The 21,937-nt window shown below is 37.7% G+C and overlaps 1 protein-coding gene and 1 long non-coding RNA gene across 2 annotated transcripts; both read left to right on the forward strand.

Moving 5' to 3' along the window:
• The first annotated feature begins 2,481 nt into the window (after positions 1-2,481).
• LOC129256057 (uncharacterized) lies at positions 2,482-9,705 on the forward strand. The gene is made up of 4 exons (XR_010293935.1): positions 2,482-2,632; positions 4,536-4,711; positions 5,363-5,459; positions 6,091-9,705. It is a non-coding gene; the product is annotated as an uncharacterized LOC129256057 (long non-coding RNA).
• A 2,080-nt stretch (positions 9,706-11,785) lies between these two features.
• Positions 11,786-19,520, forward strand: LOC129262859 (BET1-like protein). The gene is made up of 4 exons (XM_054900845.2): positions 11,786-11,909; positions 13,515-13,621; positions 14,587-14,643; positions 15,535-19,520. Exons 1-4 carry the CDS (start codon positions 11,876-11,878, stop codon positions 15,703-15,705), a joined length of 369 nt encoding a protein of 122 aa, XP_054756820.2. The 5' UTR covers positions 11,786-11,875; the 3' UTR covers positions 15,706-19,520.
• Positions 19,521-21,937: the final 2,417 nt, after the last annotated feature.

A 21,937-nucleotide genomic window follows, 5' to 3' on the forward strand; every position in this document is an offset into this window, starting at 1 on the left:
CATGAACATCTGTGGTAATTTTCCATATCCTTGTGTGGTAACGTCAGCTGGTGGCTGTGGTAATTTGTTGTCTATGTGGTACTTCTGTGGTAAATCAAAATTACCACATGAATGCATGTTACCTCATATGCCATTGTGTGGTAATGTAAATTCAAATATGTGGTATTTGTGTGGTATTGTTATATTTCTGTGGTAAATCAAAATTACCACATGAATGCATGTTACCTCATGATGCCATTGTGTGGTAATGTAAATTCAAATATGTGGTATTTGTGTGGTATTGTTATATTTCTTTGGTAAATCAAAATTACCACATGAATGCATGTTACCTCATGATGCCATTGTGTGGTAATGTAAATTCAAATATGTGGTATGTGTGGTATTGTTATATTTCTGTGGTAAATCAAAATTACCACAGGAATGCATGTTACCTCATGATGCCATTGTGTGGTAATGTAAATTCAAATATGTGGTATTTGTGTATTGTATACTTCTGTGGTAAAACAAAATTACCACATGAATGCTTTACCTCATGATGCCATTGTGTGGTAATGTAAATTCAAATATGTGGTATTTGTGTGGTATTTTTATACTGCTGTGGTAAATCAAAATTACCACATATGAAAGCATGTTTCCACATTAGCCCATTGTGTGGTAATGTAAATTCAAATATGTGGTATATTTGTGGTGTTATGCTCTGCGGTAAATCAAACTTACCGCATGAATGCAATACCACATGATGCCATTGTGTGTCAATTCAAATATGTGGTATTTGTGTGGAATTATACTGCTGTGGTAAATCAAAATTACCACATGAAAGCATGTTACGTCATAGCCCATTGTGTAGTACTGTCAATTCAAATATGTGGTATTTGTGTGTTATTGCCCTTCTGTTGAAAATCAGAAATACCACACAAAAAAAGTTTTCACACCCATAACTTAGACCCCCCTCAGCTCACCCCCTATCAAAATTAAAAATTGATTCGCCGGAGGGGGGGCAGGGTGACCAGACGTCCCGTATTTCCCGGGATTGTCCCGTATTTTGCTTCTTTGTCCCGGCGTCCCGACAAACCCTTCCCGGGACGCCTATTTGTCCCGTATTTCAGAATATTGAACAAAATATATTTAAAAGTGACGAATTTTCATTAAAATAACCAACAGATGACGAAGCAGAGACAACAATAAAATCGATAAATAAACTTTTGCAAGGTGATTTTCTTGCTAACCCAATCGAACTGGCCTCCTGCCTTTGTGTGACAGGCTAGTACTAGCAAGGCATGTAGGATCGGAGCAGATTCTCTACACCAAACACAATGAAACATGCCAAAATAATCACAAAATCGGCGGGAAATTTGTATAATTATATTATGGGTTCTCAGATTACTGATTTGGGGATGTAATCGGAGGAACAAGTTATTGAGTTTTCATAACTAGATCTAGTTGTTTCAACTTTCGTTTTGAGTCTTGTTCTATATAATGCCGCGATGTTTCATCTAATTTTTAAGTAAAAAAAGAATCACTTTGAAATTTTATTCATTTCTAAAACATTTTTTTAAAATATATTTTAAAAACACCAAATATCATTATGATTTTTGTTAGATGATTGGAATTTTTTGCTTGAAGTTTGAACTTTTCTATCCTTCTTTCTTCATCCTTCTATCCTTCCTGCTTGCCCGTTTTTGTTCCATCTATCTCTATTTCCTATTTGCCTTTCCTGATCCTTTCTCTCTCTCTGTGTTCATTTTTTTTCCTCCCTTTTTCTTACCCGTCTTCTTTATCAAATTTCCTTTTTTTTATTTCCTCCATTCTTTCTTTCAACTTTTTTCTTCCCCTCCCTTCCTCTCCTTTTTATTTTAATTCTTTCTCTTCTTCCATTATGTTTTCACTCCTTCCTCACTTCATTCTTCCTCCCTCTCTTTCTTTCATTCTTTATTTCATTTTTCCTTATAATTCTTTCCCTTATTATTTCTCTCCCTCCCTTAATTCCTTCCTTCCCTCCTCCCTTACTGTTTCCTTCTTTCTTTGTTTCTTTCTTTCAAAGAATGAAGAAAACATTTTTCTTTCCTTCATTCTTTCTTTCCTCCTCCTTTTTCTTACTTTTTTTCTTTCTCTCCTTTATTTTGTCTTTCACACATGTATTCTTCTTCCATTTCTTTCTTTTTCTCTCTTTCTGTATTCAATTCAAAGAATGGCGGAAACTTTTTTTCTCTTTTTTATTCTAACTTTCTTTTATTCTTTTTTTATTTTTTCCTTCATTTTCCCCTTAATTTTTTTTCTTCTCTTTTCTTTCGCCTTTTCTTTCTTTCCTTCATTCTTTCGTTCACCCTCCCTTCCAATTTTTTTTAAGTTTTTTACAGGTGTAACACTGTGTAGCCTTCTTTGTTGATCTTTTTTCGATTGTCCCTTATTTCATTTTGTGAAATCTTGTCACCCTGGGGGGGGGGGGGGGGCGGCGACAGGCTTGCGCATGCGCACTTACCGCCAACATTTGAAAAGAATACCGTTTGCGTTGCGTTGCAGTTTATTGAGCTCGATCGAGAAGTGGGACGAAGAAGGCCGTTAATAATTCAACTACTTAAAGAATGCGGGTTAGATGTGGACGACTTCGAAGACATTTGCAGTAGGCTAAACAGTAAGTTAGATAACCATTTTCTATGATTTTCTTTTCGTAGTTTGTTAAATGCCCCGGCTTGCAACTAGCTAAAGATTTCGTCAATGAAAATGACATGACACTGGCAATCCCATCCTGTCTAACCGGGCGCTCGCCCGGCCCCGAGCGCCTGCTCGCTGCTGTGATGTGGACCACTGGCTGGTGGTCTCAAGTCTGCACACAGTCACAGCACACCTAAACGATTTGAGTTTAGATTTAACGTGAATTTCCTGTTATTTTACAAAATCTTTCAATTGATGATGTTCCTTGTATTCTTATGAGTAAGTGTGCAAAAAGTCTCATTAAAAATTAAGAGAAATAATTGATTTTCTTGGGAAAATATCTCGGCCAGTCATGGTCATTTACTTGCATTTTGATTGAACAAAATTATTAAGTTAGTGCCGGTACTGGTACGGTAGCCCGACAGCAGATCAGAATGACATGAGAAATTGAGAATGAACGTTAAGAATATTACTTAGAAATTAGCGGGAAAATTACCACCCGGTATGTGGAACAATTCATTTTATTTTTATGATAAAAATTTCTTGATAACTATCGGGAAACGGTATCATGTAAAAATGAAAGGCTACGTCGGACCCGGGTCGCACCGCGGACAATTCAGTTTAACATGCATTGTAGCGTATAGCATGCATGTCCAGCTCAGCTAGGCGCGCTGGCAACGCAGGCTAGTGTGGCTGCTCAGCTCAGGCTTGGCTGGCTGGCTAGCCGGCTGGAAGTGGAAATGCGCCAGTTTCTATGCATGGATATTTTTCCGGTCATCAATAAGAAGATCGTAGTTTGTTTGTTGCCGAAATGATTCTGAAACATCCTTTACTTTTGAGGATTGATGATGAATGATGCAACAATTATTTCCGATGACTTTTCCCCACTTTTTATGATTTTTTTTTGCCCGTGACGCATATAGAGCTTGTGGAATTTACGTATGTCGCATGCGACGCGTGTTCTACACTGGCGAGAACGTTGCTGGTAGGATGGGGGTCGGGTGTCCGGACAGTTTTATCTTTTTGAAGCCTTCCTTTTATCTTTGGATTACACTAAAAATATGAATTCAATACTTGTTATCATCTTCTATTTTGTTCTTTATAATATTTCCTAATAATTTGTACTAAAAATTGATGGAACTTTGCTTTTTTTCCAAATGACTTTCTAAATGACACACAACCTGTCTGGACACACAACAACTGGGTAATACTAATAGTGGCCGATGTCTGCGCACTTATTCACATGATGCGAAGATTTCGATAAGAAAGCACAGTCACAGAGGCTGCATTTTGAGGACGTCACATGAAATGCCCTGGAAAGAATTCCATATGCAATTCCAATGTACCCCCCACCAACATGATAAAAAATAAGATTGTTGAGACTTAATTCCATTCCAGTTCGTTCACTTCAGATTTTTCTATAATTTTTTTACCCTTGTTTTGGCACCTTAGTTGGGACTTGAGATCACCTCGTTTTATTTGCAGTCAAGACCTGTTCCTGCTATGCTAGCAAGAAGTGCTGATGCCGGAAGGGGTATTTTAACGATTATCAGCCAATAGTTCGCCTAGACTTGACTCACAGACCCTTGAGTAAATAAACCGATGTCTATGGACAATTACACACACTAGATACATCCATACATGCTCGAAATTTGACGGAATAAAGCCATATTTTAGTATGTATTTCCACTCCTAGTACTATCCACTACCCCATCATATATGTTCTATATTGTGCTAGATATATTATTCTGAACCTTCTTCATGTTTTTATTTTCAATTTTAGTGGGGTTGCATATGGAACTCTTGCCAATGCCCTAAATTCATTATTTTCCAACCATTTTAAGTCAGATTTTTTATGAATAGATCTGTTTATGACATTCCAGGAGAAAGAGAGGGAGACCCAAAACTACTTGTCCTGGCATCACATTTGAGGAGGAGATGAAGTCGGTGAATATGACCTAGCCCGGGGGAGTTTCCAGAAGACGGCCCAGAACCACTGGCCGCCAGGAGTGGAGGTCCTTTGTTGTTGCTCTACATGTCAGGAGGCATCGGGCAGTAGGTAAGACTAAGTACAGTAGGCTCTTTCAGGTGTAAAGTTTATTTTTTGTTTGGAGTCGTTGCGTATCTTCCATTATCAGAATCGCGCAGATTCGGATGTGCGCAATCTTAGGGCACCTTATCTGTCAATGGTCCTAACTGTACTTAGAGGACTCTGTGATGATATTTTTAACATTTTTACATTGTACAAGGGGTATTTTCATTCACGGAGCTAGACAAGTCTCTGTTCCCTGTAGAACTTGGTACACAAAGATGGATTTCCCTTAAAAAATCCACCTTTCCCACAATAATTTTGGGCAAACATTTGATTTTTCCAATTTGTAAGCCTTTTGTTATCTAAATATACAAAATTAAGGCTTAAGAAATGTTACTTTTAAGCAGGTAAACATTTTGAAGGATCACTTGCTTGCAATTCCCAAGCTATATAACACAATGACATGACCTTTAAGTCGAGAGACGTCCATATGCAAGAAAATACAGAGGGAATTGGTGCAAATGCATAGCTGATTGTGCTAGTACTAGATTCCTGGCTGACGTGTATCGGTTTGGACGTTCTAATGACAAGTTTAGAGTGTAATTTGGCGCTAATAGAGTTTCACAACGGTTGGCATGATTGAGGTTAACATTTTATTTTTTTTTCTCTCTTTTGCAGCCCTGGTAGAAGCACCATCTTGATACCATCATTCAAACTCTCATCAGCTGTATCATTATAGGTGGACTAAAAGAACAATATTCATGCAGATATAATGGTGTGTACAAATTTATCCTTTGTGGAAGGTATTTTTTATAATTATTGTGTTATTTTGATTATTTACATGTGCATGAACATGAGATGCAGTTAAATAATTTTGATTTTGTAACCACTCTGATACAAAGCTTGTCTAATAATTAATGCCCTTACAAGGTTCATGCTGTTGTCAATTCAAACGTATTAGATAGGCATAAGTGAAACATCAACATCTGACATGCATTTATTATCACATCAGAAGGGATCTTCGTTATGTGAAATTGGCAACTTGTAATTTCTTATTCAAACTGATGGAATTATCCCATAACCATTTAAAACACATTTAAAAAAAGCATGAATTAAAATCATGTTTAATTAAAATAAATATTTTTTTTTTAACTTTAAAATGTCCTTCCCTATACAGAGATGGTTTGGAGGTGCAGCAGATCTTGAGGGCATCAAGCCCCCCTCCCCCGACCTGACTTTACATGTTAATATTTGAAGTATAAATATGGAACAAACCCCACATTGTTTTTTAATCATTTTTTAAAAAGTTTGGAAATTGATATCGAAACCATGTAGTTTTTAATGAATATTAAATAGTTAATGCAGGAAAGGCTTTTATGTTTATCTTCTTCTGTTATTTATTGCAGATGCCTTAAGTTGAAATGGAAGGTGTCCTGAATCTGCACCCATTCATCTGGTTTCGTAACTCCTTTCATAGTGCTATTGGAACCTGCTCCCTACCAGTATAACATCAAACAGATTGGAAGAATAAAGGCCAATGGGAAGTGCCTTTTATATTTCTACTTGCCACAAAGCAGTCCATGGTTTAGCGCTATCTAAACTGGACTATTGTAATGCTCTTCGTGCTTGAATTAGGGCGATCTGGACTGACTGCATATAGTACAGAATGCTGCATCTATTGTGCCATTTGCCATACGCCAACTTCGCTGGCTGCAAGTCAAGGAAAGGATATACATGAACATCAGTGTCCGTCTCCTGATTTTCAAAGTCATTGACAGAGATCCAGATTACATGTTTTATAAGGAATCCCTTGTGCGTCATTTTCATTCTAGGCGCACTTGCCTTTTTATTTTTGTGATCATTACGCACCTACGAATTACATGTAGCTACTGGTGATGCAACTTTCTCCACTACTGCTCCAAGGCCGTGGAATTAGCTCCTTCCTCTCCTCCAGTTGTCAACAACCTTGGATCAATCCAAATACAATTTGAGAAGACCTACCATCTTGATCTTTGCTCTGTACTTACAACAATACTGTCACTGTCTGGTAATTTGAATTTTTTTAAATCTCATGCGCTTTGTATCTCGCAAAATAACGTGTTGTGTAAAAGCGAACATGCATTGAGGTCAAGTTTAAGGGTAACCATGGATATTGCCTTTTATTACTTTTGAACAAAACTGAAAAATTCATCCAAATTAGACAAGGGATAATAAAGTAATGTATGACATTCTAACCTCTGCATTATTTTGGTGAAAGAGCTCTAAGCATATATATGCAAGTAGCAAGCTGATGATGTCATACTGACGTACATTGTACATGTACACGTATCCCCAACTTATTATTTTGTATATAAAATTGTGCATTTAATTTTGTTTACCAAGAATGAAACAAATCGGATTGTAAACTGTATTGATGTGACTTACCTGTATTGATTATTGCTGGAAGTTCTTTTGCTACATGGGATTGGAAGACATACTTATTACACACATGAAGTAAATTATTATTTTATCTGGTAACATGAGAACAATAAAAATGTGGGCATGATATCATAAACTTACATGTATCTACTTGCATGTGTTGATGACCAATATTTTTGTAATTATTTTTTTTTAAATTTTATCTGATTTTGATAAAATTTTCACTATTTTGCATGGTAAAAATTACTTTATTTTAGATTATGTTGAGCCCGTATCATATACAAGTACAACTTTAAAGATAAATTACCAGTTGTAGTAACAATCTTAAAATGAGTTCAAACAGAACCCAATAGAATTACCAGCAAAATATAAAAGACATGTGCCATAATTAATTATAGCTCGGGAAGAAAATGTGTAATTGCTGAGAAATGAGCAAAATAAGCATGTAATTCTATCCAATGTCAGGTATTTTTCAAATCAATCATAATACACTGTCCTGTCCCACATGTTCTTTTCTGTGTTAGTGATCATCAAAATAATTAATTTTAAGTTCAAAATTAGTGATTTTACAAAAATACAAGCTTACATTAATGTACCAGATCTAGAGATTATGTACAATATTTTGACAATTTCTCATGAAATAATTGTTTGCTGCAACTGCTGTCTTTTTAATACGTTTAAGTGATAGTGTAATACAACCACAAACTTTTCTTAAGAATTAATGTACATGTATGATTCTTTCACCCAAATTTACATGCATTGATACTGTTGACTACTTGCCAAAAGTTCCTGCTAAAAGCCTTTTTTAACGATGTACATGCTTTTATAGACGACCTGCCAAAACATTGTATTGTATTATATTCAAGGTCCAACCAAAAAGAGATGAATAAAATGTTTGAAGGAAATTGAAATTAACTTTAAAAATGATAGAGCTCTGTCAATGCAGTATTATTACAGGGTTCCCACAGTCATGGAAAATCCTGGAAAAAAATTGGTCATGGAAAGTCAGGGATATGTGAAAAGTCATGGAATTGCATTTACCTCTTGGCTATGACAGCTTTCTAGTTTTTTATGTCTCACAACTCTCATACTCTGTGATTATACTCTACTATTATAATTGGTGTTCATGATCATAACATGTCTGATTTTGTAAACTGTGCCAGAAAGGAATTAAGTCATGGAAAGCAGCAATTTAGTCATGGAGAGGTCATGGAATTCTGTTTTCAAATTTCTGTGGGAACCATGAATAGGTTTGTGCACTTGACACAGTGTGCACTACAGATGAACTTTGTAATGCCATGATATAAACCAGTACAATATCTTAAAGGAAAATAAAAACCAAAATATAATACCACATGATACCATTGATAAATACAGGACAATGAAAATGAATCCACTCATATACCCCCAATCCGATGTCCCAGTATGGAGTACCACCTTTTCAAAGTTGGCATCTTCTGGTACAAAGTCTATGGATGGGGATTATTCCGTCAGCGACGAACTACATCTCTAAACGTTTGGGCATTAAATATTCTATTTCATCGATAATAAATCAAATGTACAGATAAAACTCATAAAATATTAATTAAAATTTGTTTAATATTATATGATAGGTTCAAATTACGACTTGATGAGTTTTAATGATAAAAATTACACCCTAATCTACGATTTACAAATTGGCAGCGGAAATTGGGGTGTAAATCTTATCATTAAAACTCATCAAATTGTATTTTGAACCTACCATATATTAAACAAATTTTAACTAATATTTTTATGAGTTTTATCTGTACATTTGATTTGTTATTGATAAAATAGAATATATAATGCCTAAACGTTTAGAGATGTAGTTCGTCGCTGATGTAATAATTTCCTAACTAACCCCGCGAAAATGGCGACCTCCATCCAGAAACTTCGAACCATACTGTAAGAGGCCAACTTTGAAAAGGTGGTACTCCGTAATTGGATTAGGGTATGAGTGGATTCATGTTGATTGTCCTGTATTTATCAATAATATCATGTGATATTATGTTTTGGGTGTTATTTTCCTTTAATTCAGATATTACATGCCAGGGTATTGTCCTAGTTTTCATTTTCTCCAAATACATATTATCATCTCTCGTCTATTTCTACTTGCCCTTCAGCCTTGAAGTAAACTTGGGATAATTATGCATTTTGTTATACGCAATTTTGAGTACAGTGCACTTTGCCGCAGCTACTTATATGATATTACCTATTGTAGACACATCCTTATGTTTTGTTCATTTTCTTAAAAACGATTAAGAGTTTAATCATTTTTGTCTTTAAGCATAAAACAAAGAGTAAATCAGTCCATTCTGTATGTGTGACCTGCAAAAAAACTACAATGGTCGTTAATTTGGTTTGCTGAAAAGCCAGATAACCTTTGAGGTAACTTTTTAAAGTATTTAGAAGAAATGTATCTGTTTTAAAAGTATTTATATGCACTGTAACTAATTTCTTTGATAGTTACTATTATGTTACACTGTTTGTACAGTAAAGCAGCTGTTACACAATTTTTGTCAATATCAAATCTAAACCAGTATTGTAAATTGATGACTCTATGAGCTAAATACCAGTACTTTCTATATCACTTGTAAAATCATTTGTTGTCTGTTCATTGAAGGTGTTGTATTTTCTTAATCTTATAAAAGTACATAGGGTCATGAACACATTCTACTGCTACCAAAATCATACCCATGATCTGTGATGTATCTAACCAGTTACCACACACATTGCAACACACCAGTTGCAACATACATTATCATGCATCAGTTATCACACATCTAGTTACCACACACATTTTGGGTAATGACTCTGATGCATGGTATTATGTGTATTATGTACAATATGTGTGGTAACTGGTTAGTGTTTACCACACACCATTTACCACACGAATTACCTCATATTTTACCACACACCAGTTACCACATGCATTACCACACACCAGTTACGTAACTGGTGTGTGGTAGTGTATGTGGTAACGTGTGTGGTAAATCGTGTGTAGTAATGCATGTGGTAACCGGTGTGTGGTAAAATGTGACGTAATTTGTGTGGTAAGGCATGTGGTAAAATATGAGGTAATTTGTGTGTGGTAACCCGTGTGGTAACCGGTGTGTGGTAAAATGTGAGGTAATTTGTGTGGTAAGGCGTGTGGTAAAATATGAGGTAATTCGTGTGGTAAATGATGTGTGGTAACGCGTGTGGTAACTGGTGTGCGGTAAAATGTGAGGTAATTTGTGTGGTAAATGGTGTGTGGTAATGCATGTCGTAACTGGTGTGTGGTAAATGGTGTGGTAAATGTCGTGTGATAATCTATGTGGTAAATGGTATGTGGTAAAAATTGTTACCATAAATTAATCCCTTGTGTGGTAAATGTTACCATATATTAATCCATTCATGTGGTATTCCTGTGGTAATGTTGTGTGGTAAATGTTCCAATTTACCACAGGACAATACCACACGACATTACCACACATTACCACACAATACCACAGGACATAAAGACATAGCATTACCACACAACAATATATGTGGTAATCGTGTGGTACAGTCCTATGGTAATTATATGGTATTACCACAGGACATTTTTGTAAGGGGTCCCTGTTATATAGGCCCTATATAATCGATTAAAAATCTTGATCACCACCAGCATGACTATGGTCCAACCATGGTCCCAGCTAGCAAGCTGACGTTGGTTGGGCCAATGCGGGGTGCCGATGTCGGCCACATTCGGCGAATATCGGATTCCATAGACCAATGAAAATTAGAATACTACGTACGTACGTAATAATACTGCGTACGTACGTAATAATACTGCGTACGTACGTAATAATTATCACGTACGTACGTAATAATACTGCGTACGTACGTGATAATACTGCGTACGTACGTAATAATTATCACGTACGTACGCAATAATACTGCGTACGTACGTAATAATTATCACGTACGTACGTAATAATACTACGTACGTACGTGATAATTTTTTTTTTTTGGTTGTCAAAAATGTCCGGTTTGAGGCTTCGTAGTTCTCGAATCAAAGTTAAAGGAAAATGAAACCCTTGAAACCAGCTGAATCCATATCAAAGAGAAAAATCAAAGAAACACATTGTTGAAAGTTTGAGGAAGATTGAATGAACAATAAGAAAGTTATGAGCATTTGAATATTGAGATCACTAATGCCATGTAGATCCTCCCATTGGCAATGCGACCAAGATCTGTGATGTCACACACGTACAACTCCCTCATTACTTTAGTACATATTTCACTTATATTCTCACTTTTATAGAGTCTGTCACAAGGTGAGGTGTTCTCTTTATGAGAGGACAAGTACAGAGGTTTCACAACATTATATCATTGATGAATCGTTTGTCATATGATTAGAATGAGCAAAAAGAGATGTTTTGGGGTATATTTTCAGTGTCCAAAAGGGGAGAGTTGTTCATCAGTGACATCTAGATCTTGGTCGCATTGCCAATGGGAGGATCTACATGGCATTAGTGATCTCAATATTCAAATGCTCATAACTTTCTTATTATTCATTCAATCTTCCTCAAACCTTCAACAATGTGTTTCTTTGATTTATCTCTTTGATATGGATTCAGCTGATTTCAAGGGTTTCATTCTCCTTTAACTTTTGTGAGAAAGAAACTGGGCATTGAATCAACGTTGCGGTCGGTGCTAATCTACGTGGAATTGAAAACGTAAACACAAATATCGGCAGCTTGAAATTAACTCACTATTTTCCCTGAAATAATGTCTGACTGGGACTGGGGATCGAAGAAAACAGGTAAATATTTTGAAATTACTGGACTGATTTATTCAACTCTATTTACTTTATTGCTTAACAAATAAGTTAATGGAAATCTTTCCTTTATTTTCTTGAAACTCTTCAAACAGTACTGCAACGTGTCCCACACGTACAATTTTGTGTTTGTAAACTCTTCATAATCAACACCAGTTTTCTCACTCGTTGACAGATCGATTCCTCATTCCAACTCTTTTCTATATCATATGTAACAAATTATAGAATAAAGTGCTCAAATATAGGACACTTAAGCATGATTGGACCAAAACAAAAATATAGGCCTAATCATTGAAATATTGAATCAAATGAAATTAATCATGTCTATTTGTGGTTGAAAACTTTAGTAGCCTAGTTTTATTTTTTTGTAAAAATCAAATTTTGAAAAAATGTGGTAGGCCTAAATGGAAATTATTCACTTATACTACCAGAAGCTTTTTTTTGGCCAAATACAAGAAGTGTAAAGTTGTGCGCCGCGATCAATTTTGGCAATTTAAACTGCGCTCTAGGCCCTAAAGACTAAACCCCAAAATAATCGCTTGATTGTTGAGAAAACATTTTTTATTTCAGCTGCGCAAATGCCGATTTTGAATTATTTCTATTAATAATTTTGATGTAGAAATCTGTAAATGATAATTATTTACTTTCCATATGGACCTCTTTCGGCTCTAAATATCGGACGTCTTCGCTTAGCTCCGGGTGGCTTCGTTCTGAAATGCGAGCGTGGGCGTGTGAACAGCACGCTTTCCAGTGCAATCGGACGAGATGTCCGATATTTGGGAGGGTGTTGAATTTCCCGCCGTGTGGAAACCCGCGATGGCCATTGCAGATCTTTTTGCGATAGATTGAATATGTGTCATATTGGTGGCGATATTTCCTGCGAAAATCACTTCCCCCTTACAAGATTTTTTTTGGTCATTGATCTTTTGGAGTTAAAAATTAGTGAGGGTCATAAGAATCTTAACCCCTGGAATAGCTTTTCTGAGCAGCAACCTGGATCTATTGTGTGTGCAGTTCAACAGTACATGTATCACATGTATGCAAGTCCCCCGCCAGTGTGGATCCCTGTAGTTGAAGTCTTTTTCGTCCAATATTTGGACACTACTCATTACTCAAGTCATTTACCGGCCAAATCATGGTTTTTGGAACCACTCGTTGATTTGTGCATGTGCACGTGTGTACAAAGTAAATGGAGGTGGAAAATAGGGAACCATGCGTTGTGACTGAACTATAAAGCGCTGCTGTACGAAGTAAACGGTGGTTCCCAATTTCACGATAATGACCATTTACCCAGTCTGTCCAAATCAGGAAGAAGTAGATTGAATTTGCAATTCAATATTGGGCCTGAGGCTTTTTAAGCTAATCACTCAGTCTTGGATTTAACCCACTTATTTATTGAACAAGGTTATGATATAACAAGGTTAAACTGTTATGATAAAACCTTGTTCTCTGTTGGGACTGTTAGGACTCATCCGTTTTTGTCCGCATGATTTTAGTCGCCAACTTCAGTCCATTTCAAACTTGTAAAAGATTTTACCCGTCCCTATTGACCTGTGTGTGAATTAATTCCTTGTTATTTTTTTTTAATAGGTGGACAAAACAACCACGGTGGTAAAATGAGTACGGAGGACATGCTTGAAGCCGAAAATGACCGAATGACACTCGGTCTAGCAGCTAAGGTCTCAACATTGAAATCTGTGAGTAGTCTATGGGTTCATAATCACTTAGGTCTGAGTGGGCGCGTCGTGGTCTAGTGGTTCTGACTCTCGCCTTTCAAACAGAGGGTTGTGGGTTCGAATCCTAGCCATGGCGTGTTTTCCTTCAGCAAGAAATTTATCCACATTGTGCTGTGCTCGACCCAGGTGAGGTAAATGGGTATCAGCAGCAAGTAATTCCTCAAAAAGCTGTGCGCACCAGAATCGGTAGACCAGTTTAACCGGGGTAATATAGGAGCGCCTTGAGCACCTAGCAAGGTGGATACGTGCGCTATACAAATCCTATATTATTATTGTTATCAGATAATCTTATAACATATGGGCTGAATGCATTTGGTCCAATATCAAATTGAATCGCTATTTGTCTTACAGTACACTATCTAATACCATTTAGTCTAATCTAATTCTTGTGTAGTTAAATGCACAGAGGGCCCAATTTCCACTTGACATTAAGGTCGTTGGTCACATAGGTCGTTGGATGCCAGAAAAGTCCTTTTCTTTAATATTTTTTTATGAATCATTTGATCAATCAGCTTTGGCAGACTGGCAGTGATACACTCAACTACAACTATGGAAAGCCAGCAGCATCAACAACTAAAATGCATGTTTGTTCAAAATATTTTCCAGATATGACGTATTCATCTTCACGCTTTCATATGTTTTTTGGCAATTCATCATGCTCTACGTATACAAAAGGCCAATGTTTTGAATTTATCAGCTTATTTGGCACTTTACCTTTCAAAACTGTAAGAATAATATCGTAAATAGTTTTCTTTACCAGTCATGCATGGATACAGAACACGGTATACATAAAAAAGGATGCAATCAATGTAAACAAAATCTTGACATTTTTTGCTTTTCATAATTTAACACCAACTTCAACCATGGTTTTAGTTAAACCAGACTTCAGAATAATGACCTTTACCTTTTTTCTTGTTTTCTTTCAGCTTGCCAAGGATATGGAGAATGACACAAATGACCAAAATGTTTATCTTGATGGAATGGTAAGACAAGAGATATGTTTGATCTGGAAGGGGGGGGTAGAGTTAGGGACAGTCACCAAAGACACATCCATGACCAGGGGGGTGTTTCACAAAGTATGACTAAAGTCGCACTTAAATGCTGACGCGTGCATGATATGCAACGCGCGATCTTATTGATAGATACACAGTAGTGCGCATCCTCTTGTCATGATCTGACCAATGCGGTCAAGCCTTTTATACTGTACGCAACTCGGTATTATGTATATGTGACTTTAACTCACGCTTAAATCTTTGTGAAACACCCCCCATATTTAGGTATCATTTTTTTAATATGATACACATTATTAAGTGAAAAAAGTCCTTGAGCTGGGCTATATCAGTTTATACTTGTTTAGGGGGGTAAAAGGAATACAGAAAGTATTCGGAAGTAAATTATGTAAATAGAGTATTAATTTGGCAAGTTCAGAAGTAGAACACACCTAGAGAGGTTTAGAAGCATGTGGTGGCCATTAAAGACAGATTTCCTTGTAGACTGGTGGCTGCTACCTGGCCCTGGGAAATGGGGATGCTAGGGGTGCTGAATAACCCCCAAGATTTTCCTACGGGGTGTTGCATGTGTTATTTTCCATAGGCAGCACCTCCTGAAACTCTGGAAGGTGTGACCCAGATGACCTTCATTTTGTAGTGAAACCCTTTTTTTTTGCTTTTCAAATTTACATCAGCACCAACACTAAAAAAAAATCGTTCCCAGGCCCTGGGCCGCTATTCTGTTCATGCCCACAAGAAGGAATGACAATTTTACTCTTTACATCATCGATAATGCTACAGGTCTTTTTCAAAGACACCAAATGAAAAACAGAGGTGAACTGTTTCACCCAAAATGTGTCTTTGTGTTCCTTTTTTCCTATCCAGGGTGATGACTTCTCCAGCTCCGAAGGCCTCCTAAGCGGAACTGTAAAGCGGCTGGACGGCATGCTGTCGTCCGGCCGCGGCAATCGCAAGCTCATGTGCTACCTGATCTTAGGACTCGTTCTATTGTTCGTCTTTGCGTATCTCCTGTTATCTCGAGTGACTGGGCACTGACAGTGGATGAGTGTCGAACATTGAGATTGAGGATCAGATATGATTATATTTTTTTCAGGACTACTTCGCTCTTTTTAGTGGGACTCTGAATTGGCACCTAGAGACAGACTTCTCTACTGCGATGGAGTTGAACGAGATCATTGTGCGGAGATCACTGTGAACTTCTGTACGCTGAAGATTTGTATAATTTCGAAAGCTGGACACGACTCTACCATTCTGAGTCCTACTACTTCTGTACAGATGCAGCATATAGAGACTGACTTTCTATTTATTGCTTATTTCTATCGAGTATGAATACAATCAATGCCGGTTCTTGTGCAGAGAAGATTCAGAATTGTGGAAAGGATGATTATAGTACTTCTTCTGCACTAATCTGCATCTCATAGAGACATTCATCCTGTTTATTGCTAAGAAGTATTATTGCGATCATGGACGGCTCCTGTACGTGGAAGATTCAGATTGTAGAAAAGCTGTTTATGGGGACTCTTGTCCGTACTTATCCTAATCTTCTGCACTAATCTCCATCAGGTAGAATCATACATCCTATTTATTTCAATCAAGTATTAACGTGATCATGGATGGCTCATGTACGAGGAAGATTCCGATCGCGAAAAAGATTAGTAGCGTTCATTCTTACACTTTTCTCCCGTTCTCATCAGCATCACATAGCGACATACATCTTATTTGTTCATAGTGTCAAGTATTAATGCGAGCATCGACGGATCCTGTACGTGGAAGATGCAGATTGTGGAAAAGATTGGTATAATTCATTCTCACACTTTTCTCCTGTACTGAGCAGCACCACGTAATGATATAGTTCCTATTTATTGCTATCAAGTAGTAACCTGTGGGAGACTGAATCTGTATATTTGTGGGCTGTAAACTGCCGATTCGTCTATTGCCAACTCATCCACTCATCACATGGTCTACCTTCATTTAGTCTAATGCCATTACATCTATCAACATTTCGTCTAACAACCATTTGGTTGTATTATCACTTCGTCTAATCACCAGTTCATAATGACCATTTTGTCGAAAAACCAGTTGGTCTTATACCCATTTTTTTTTCATTCATTTTGCCCAATTAACACTTGTCCAATTAGACCAAATGGTTTATGGACTAAATGGCTATTGGACCAACCAGTTATTAGACGAAATGGTGAGTGGACGAAATGGCAGTTAGACCATGTGGGTAGTGGACGAATTGATGATAGTAGACGAGTTCACTTGGTAATTAGACAAATTGGCTTTAGAGACCAATTGGAAATAAACCATGCGGGCTGGGGGTCCATGGAAAATATAGTATAGTTATAGCAAAATCATTCAGTCTCGAATGGGTTAAGGTAATCATTAGACTGTACATGACTACATGGAGGAGTTGTATAAGTAGAAAAATGGATATGATACTGCCATTTTTTGCCCTTTTACTTCTGTACTCATCTGCAGCAAATAGAAACCATCTTTCTGTTTATCTCTAATGGACATCATATTGTATTAAGGCCACTGCACACCTTACAACCTGACTGGCTTGCAACTGAGTGAGGGGAGATATGATGTCACAGCTCTTGTCAGCTTTAGAGTCGCAGACTGGTCAGATACAAGTCGCAAGGAAAATCTTAAGGATTTGACATGTCGAATCCTTATGACTGGATCGCAAGCTCAATCCAACTTCCAGCCAATCAGACAGCAGAGTTGCACAACATGTATATGATAAACAACACGCATACGCAGTAGTAAGCGCCATTTTCTCAGTTGCTATGGCAATAAGTGCATAAGTGAGTCGCAGACAGAATGGTAGTCGGATCGAAAGGTGTGCAGTGTCAAGGCTTACGACTACCTTGCGATTCATCTCTACTCACTCAGTCGCAAGCCGATCGTAGACCAGTCGGGTCGTAAGGTGTGCGGTGGCCTTAACATGTAATACAATCCTTGCCTTTTCTAGCATGCATATGTAATTAGTCTTGTGGAAAATAGAATTTCGGCTGGAAAATAGAATTTCGGCTGAATATTTGCCTTTTTCTCCTTTCAGTCTTACATGTAACTAATTAGTTGTAATAGAGTGGGCCATCAATGAGAGGTTACAGGTATGTATGCAGAACTGAGTATTTAGATGGTCATGGCCTCTTCCTGCATGCATAATAGTTTAGTGGAGAAGATGATTTTGATTTTGAAGTGGCACTGATCGAGTGGGCCATCAATGACAGCTTATGTATGCAGGTGGGTGTTTTATAAAGTTGTTCGTAACTTGCGACCGACTTTACGAACGACTGGGGACCCTTATGGTAAATGATACAATGATACACACCAGGGGGCCGTTTCATAAAGCTGTTCTTGAGTTAAGAGCGACTTTAAGAACGACTGGTGAACCCTTACGCGCTAAACCATCGCCAATTCAATACCATTTACCTCAAGAAAGGATCACCAGTCGTTCTTAAAATCGCTCTTAACTTATGAACAGCTTCATGAAACACCCACCAGGTTTTCATTGGTGTTTATTTAGTTCCAAAGGGAGAGTCACCAGTCGTTCATACAGTCACTTGTAATTTGTGAGCAGCTTTGTGGAACACCCACCTAAAATATTAATGGAAGTGTCATGGTGTAGTTGCTCTTGCCTTTCATTTTTAAACGGAGGATCAAGGCATCAATTCCATTCAGCAAGGAATTCATCCATATTGCATTGCACCAAACCCAGGTTTTGGTTATTGGGACCTGGCAGGATCTTTTGTATTGATACAAAGGTCACATGACAGTTTTGTAAGGCCAGTGGGGCAATGTCATATTTCAGTTAGACTTAAGTACATATAGCACTTCTACAATTATGGTACATTTAGTGTAATTATTTTTGTTATTTGTGTTGTGGAAATGATGGTAACAATTCATTGTAAGCTGCCTTTCTGTGAAACACTAAACCGAAACTTACTATCACAATAACTTTTAGCGCGGCGGTTCCGGCACCGACGGCATGCAGCTTACGGTATAAAAGGCGCACGCAGCGATTGTCCACTTCATTGCCTGACGAAGACTAGCAGGTGCAGTCGAAATGTCGCAATTTCAGTTTGCCGCATCGTGAGACAACGGATTATTTCCTTTACCAAATCTATACTACCACGATGATCAACATCTTCCGTACAAACTTTTATTCTTATAAACATTTACATGTATGATTGTGCCATGAATTTGCTTTGATTTGTAATTGTTTTGGTGACTTACGCTCCTCACCTGGCTTCTGTAACACAAAAGTTTGCAATCTCTATTGACCAATCAAGATCATTGTTGCATGCTCACCTTGTTGCAAACACTGGCCAGTAACCAATCAGAATCGTTCTTTTATATTTGAAATCCTTCACAAAAAATGTGTTATGGGGTTGAGGGATTCTCCTTTTCTGACAAATGAAATTAAAATTCTAGTAATTTCAGACATATTTTAGCCATCAAAAAGTTTTTTTTATTAACCGGAAGGCTCATTCTAAATCATTTTTGCACTTAACTTAATTTTGATGTGGGCAACTGGTAAAGGGTTTGCTTAGCAGACTAGCTCATGAAATTCATTGAGAGCTACAATCTTTGGCATTTATTAGTTCAATTCCCATTTGACAGATGTAGGTCTATTGAATAAATAAATTCCATGCTGTTTTCACTTTACACTGTTCATTTACAGCGGGCATTCAAGAGTAGGCTTATTTTTGACACCCATATATTTTAGATATTTTAGATAAAATAAAATGGAAATAATCCTTCTGCAGAATACCCTTCTTCGAATGATATATATTTTTTATTATGTGCATGTAAAGAATAAATTACTGTAATATAATCCATTACTAGTGTATAAAATTTCATTTCTTAGCGCTTTCGATAGATGGGATGGCTGTGGATATGATCTGTATACTTGGGACAGATATTGGTGGGAACATGGGAGTGGGAGATTAAGAGAGAGAGAGAGAGAGGGGGGGGGGGGGCTAGAGAGAGAAAGAGTGAGAGAGTGCATGGGGAATTGATAGAGACAGGGTAGGAGAAAGAGCATTAGACAGAGACAGGGGTAGGGAGCGGGAGGAAGAGAGAGGGTTGGAGTGAGAGAGTGCATGGGGGAACTGATAGAGACAGGGTAGAAGAAAGAGAATGAGAGAAGGGTGGGGGAAGGGAGGGAGCGAGAGGGTTTGAGTGAGAGAGAGCATGTGGAATTGACAGAGACAGGGTAGAAGAAAGAGAATGAGAGAGAGAGACAGAGGGGTGGGGGGGGGGAGGGAGGAAGCGAGAGGGTTTGAGTGAGAGAGTGCCAATTGATAGGGACAGGGTAGAAGAAAGTGAATGAGAGAGAGACAGAGGGGTGGAGAAGAGGGTTGGAGTCAGAAAGTGCATGGGGGAATTGATAGAGACAGGGAAGAAGAAAGATAATGAGAGAGAGACAGAGGGGTGGGGGGAGGGAGGAAGCGAGATGGTTTGAGTGAGAGAGTGTCAATTGATAGGGACAGGGTAGAAGAAAGAGAATGAGAGAGAGACAGAGGGGTGGTGGGGGGAAGGGAGGTTCAAGCGAGAGGGGTTGGAGTCAGAAAGTGCATGGGGGAATTGATAGAGACATGGTAGAAGAAAGAGAATGAGATAGAGACAGAGGGGGGGGGGGGGGGTAGACATCGGGAAGAGGGAATGAGAAAAGATAGACACAGGGAGGGAGAGATGGTGAAAGACTGATGGAAAGAGAGAGTAACTTGGCGAAGGGGAGGGGTAGATAATTAGGGTGAGAGACACAAGGGATGGGTGGAGGTTGATGATACTCTCAATACAAATTTATCTTTTCTCGCAGTGGCACATATCCCCTCTCTCTCTTCTCCCCCCCCCCCCACCCCCGGATTGCCCACCCTTACGGAATATTATTGTGTTCAAATATAAATTCAATGTTTACTTCCCGATTGAATGACTGAGCGAAAAACTTTTGTTAACATGTTTTGTCTCATAAGAAAACATTTGGTTCAGCCGTTTGATATTCACATTGTAACTTCTTATCTGATTAGTATTCCGTAACGGTTGGCATCTCCTCTGCCCCCTCCCCTCTATCTCTCCCTTTCATAGGAATTGTCTGTGTTAGGGATCACGCTCCCTCTCACATGGATATCTCTAAAACAAAACAAAACAATTAAAGAATAAAAATCCTCTCAAGAAGTTCCAAGATGATGCAGTGGATTGAATTGTTATTATTTCTGAACCACGAATATTTCTGTTAGTGAAGCAATGCAGTTATAACAACCAGAATCATGCGATAAACAATCAGACATCAATGTTGATCGTTCACGCCCTTTAGACTATGGATATTGATACGACGAATAAATTAATACAATGATCATTTCTTAACAAATGCACTTTGTCCTAACACAAATGTTCATTTACTTAGACCGATAATGTACATAATTATCTTAAATATTATCTCAGTAGTAGGTATATATCTATAGACCTCAGTTACGTATCTATCATTATTATGAAGCATCGTTATGATCAAGTTTAGATAAAGACAGTTTTGCTGTTTAGGTATTCAAAAGTGCAACACTTTAATGATCGTGTCTGCTTGCAGCACTTGCAGTGACAAACAGCAAGTGAAGCATTACACTAAGCCACTGGCGTAAATCCCGGGGGGGGGGGGATGGGGGGGATATATCCCCCCCTCCACTTTTCGAGGAGGGGGGGGATGGCCTGTACAATCATCCCCCCACTTTTTACGAAAGAAATTTTTAAAAAATCACAAGAGATAATTGTTTTATTGGTGAAAATTCTTCCTAAAATACCGCTTAACAAATAAAACAATATTATTGAATCATAAAATGCAAATAAAGAGCCAGTTCACCATTTCCAAACGAAATACTTATGTCCTTATTATAACATTGAAGAGAAACCCCCGTTTCTTCTAATTCATCAATGTTGGGGCCTTTGGGAAGGGATTAAGATGGAATGTCAAAAATGTTTGAATGTAATCTCTAATAAAACCATTAAACCATCATGGGGTAAAAAGATAATGATATTGGAGGGGTATTTGCCATATGGACATACAGTGGCGTAACTACGGGGGGGGGGGGGCATGAAAGGCACATGCTCCCCCCATCGGCTGACCAAAAAAAAAAAAACGGGGAAATGGGGAAAAAGAGAAAAGAGGGAGAAAGGAAAAGAAACGTAGTGGGAAAGAAGAAAGTATTATTCATTATAATGTTATATTATATTATAATTATGTTATGTTACATTACATAAGAAA

This window comes from Lytechinus pictus, chromosome 6 (genome assembly GCF_037042905.1).
Source record: "Lytechinus pictus isolate F3 Inbred chromosome 6, Lp3.0, whole genome shotgun sequence".
NCBI classification, from domain to species: domain Eukaryota; kingdom Metazoa; phylum Echinodermata; class Echinoidea; order Temnopleuroida; family Toxopneustidae; genus Lytechinus; species Lytechinus pictus.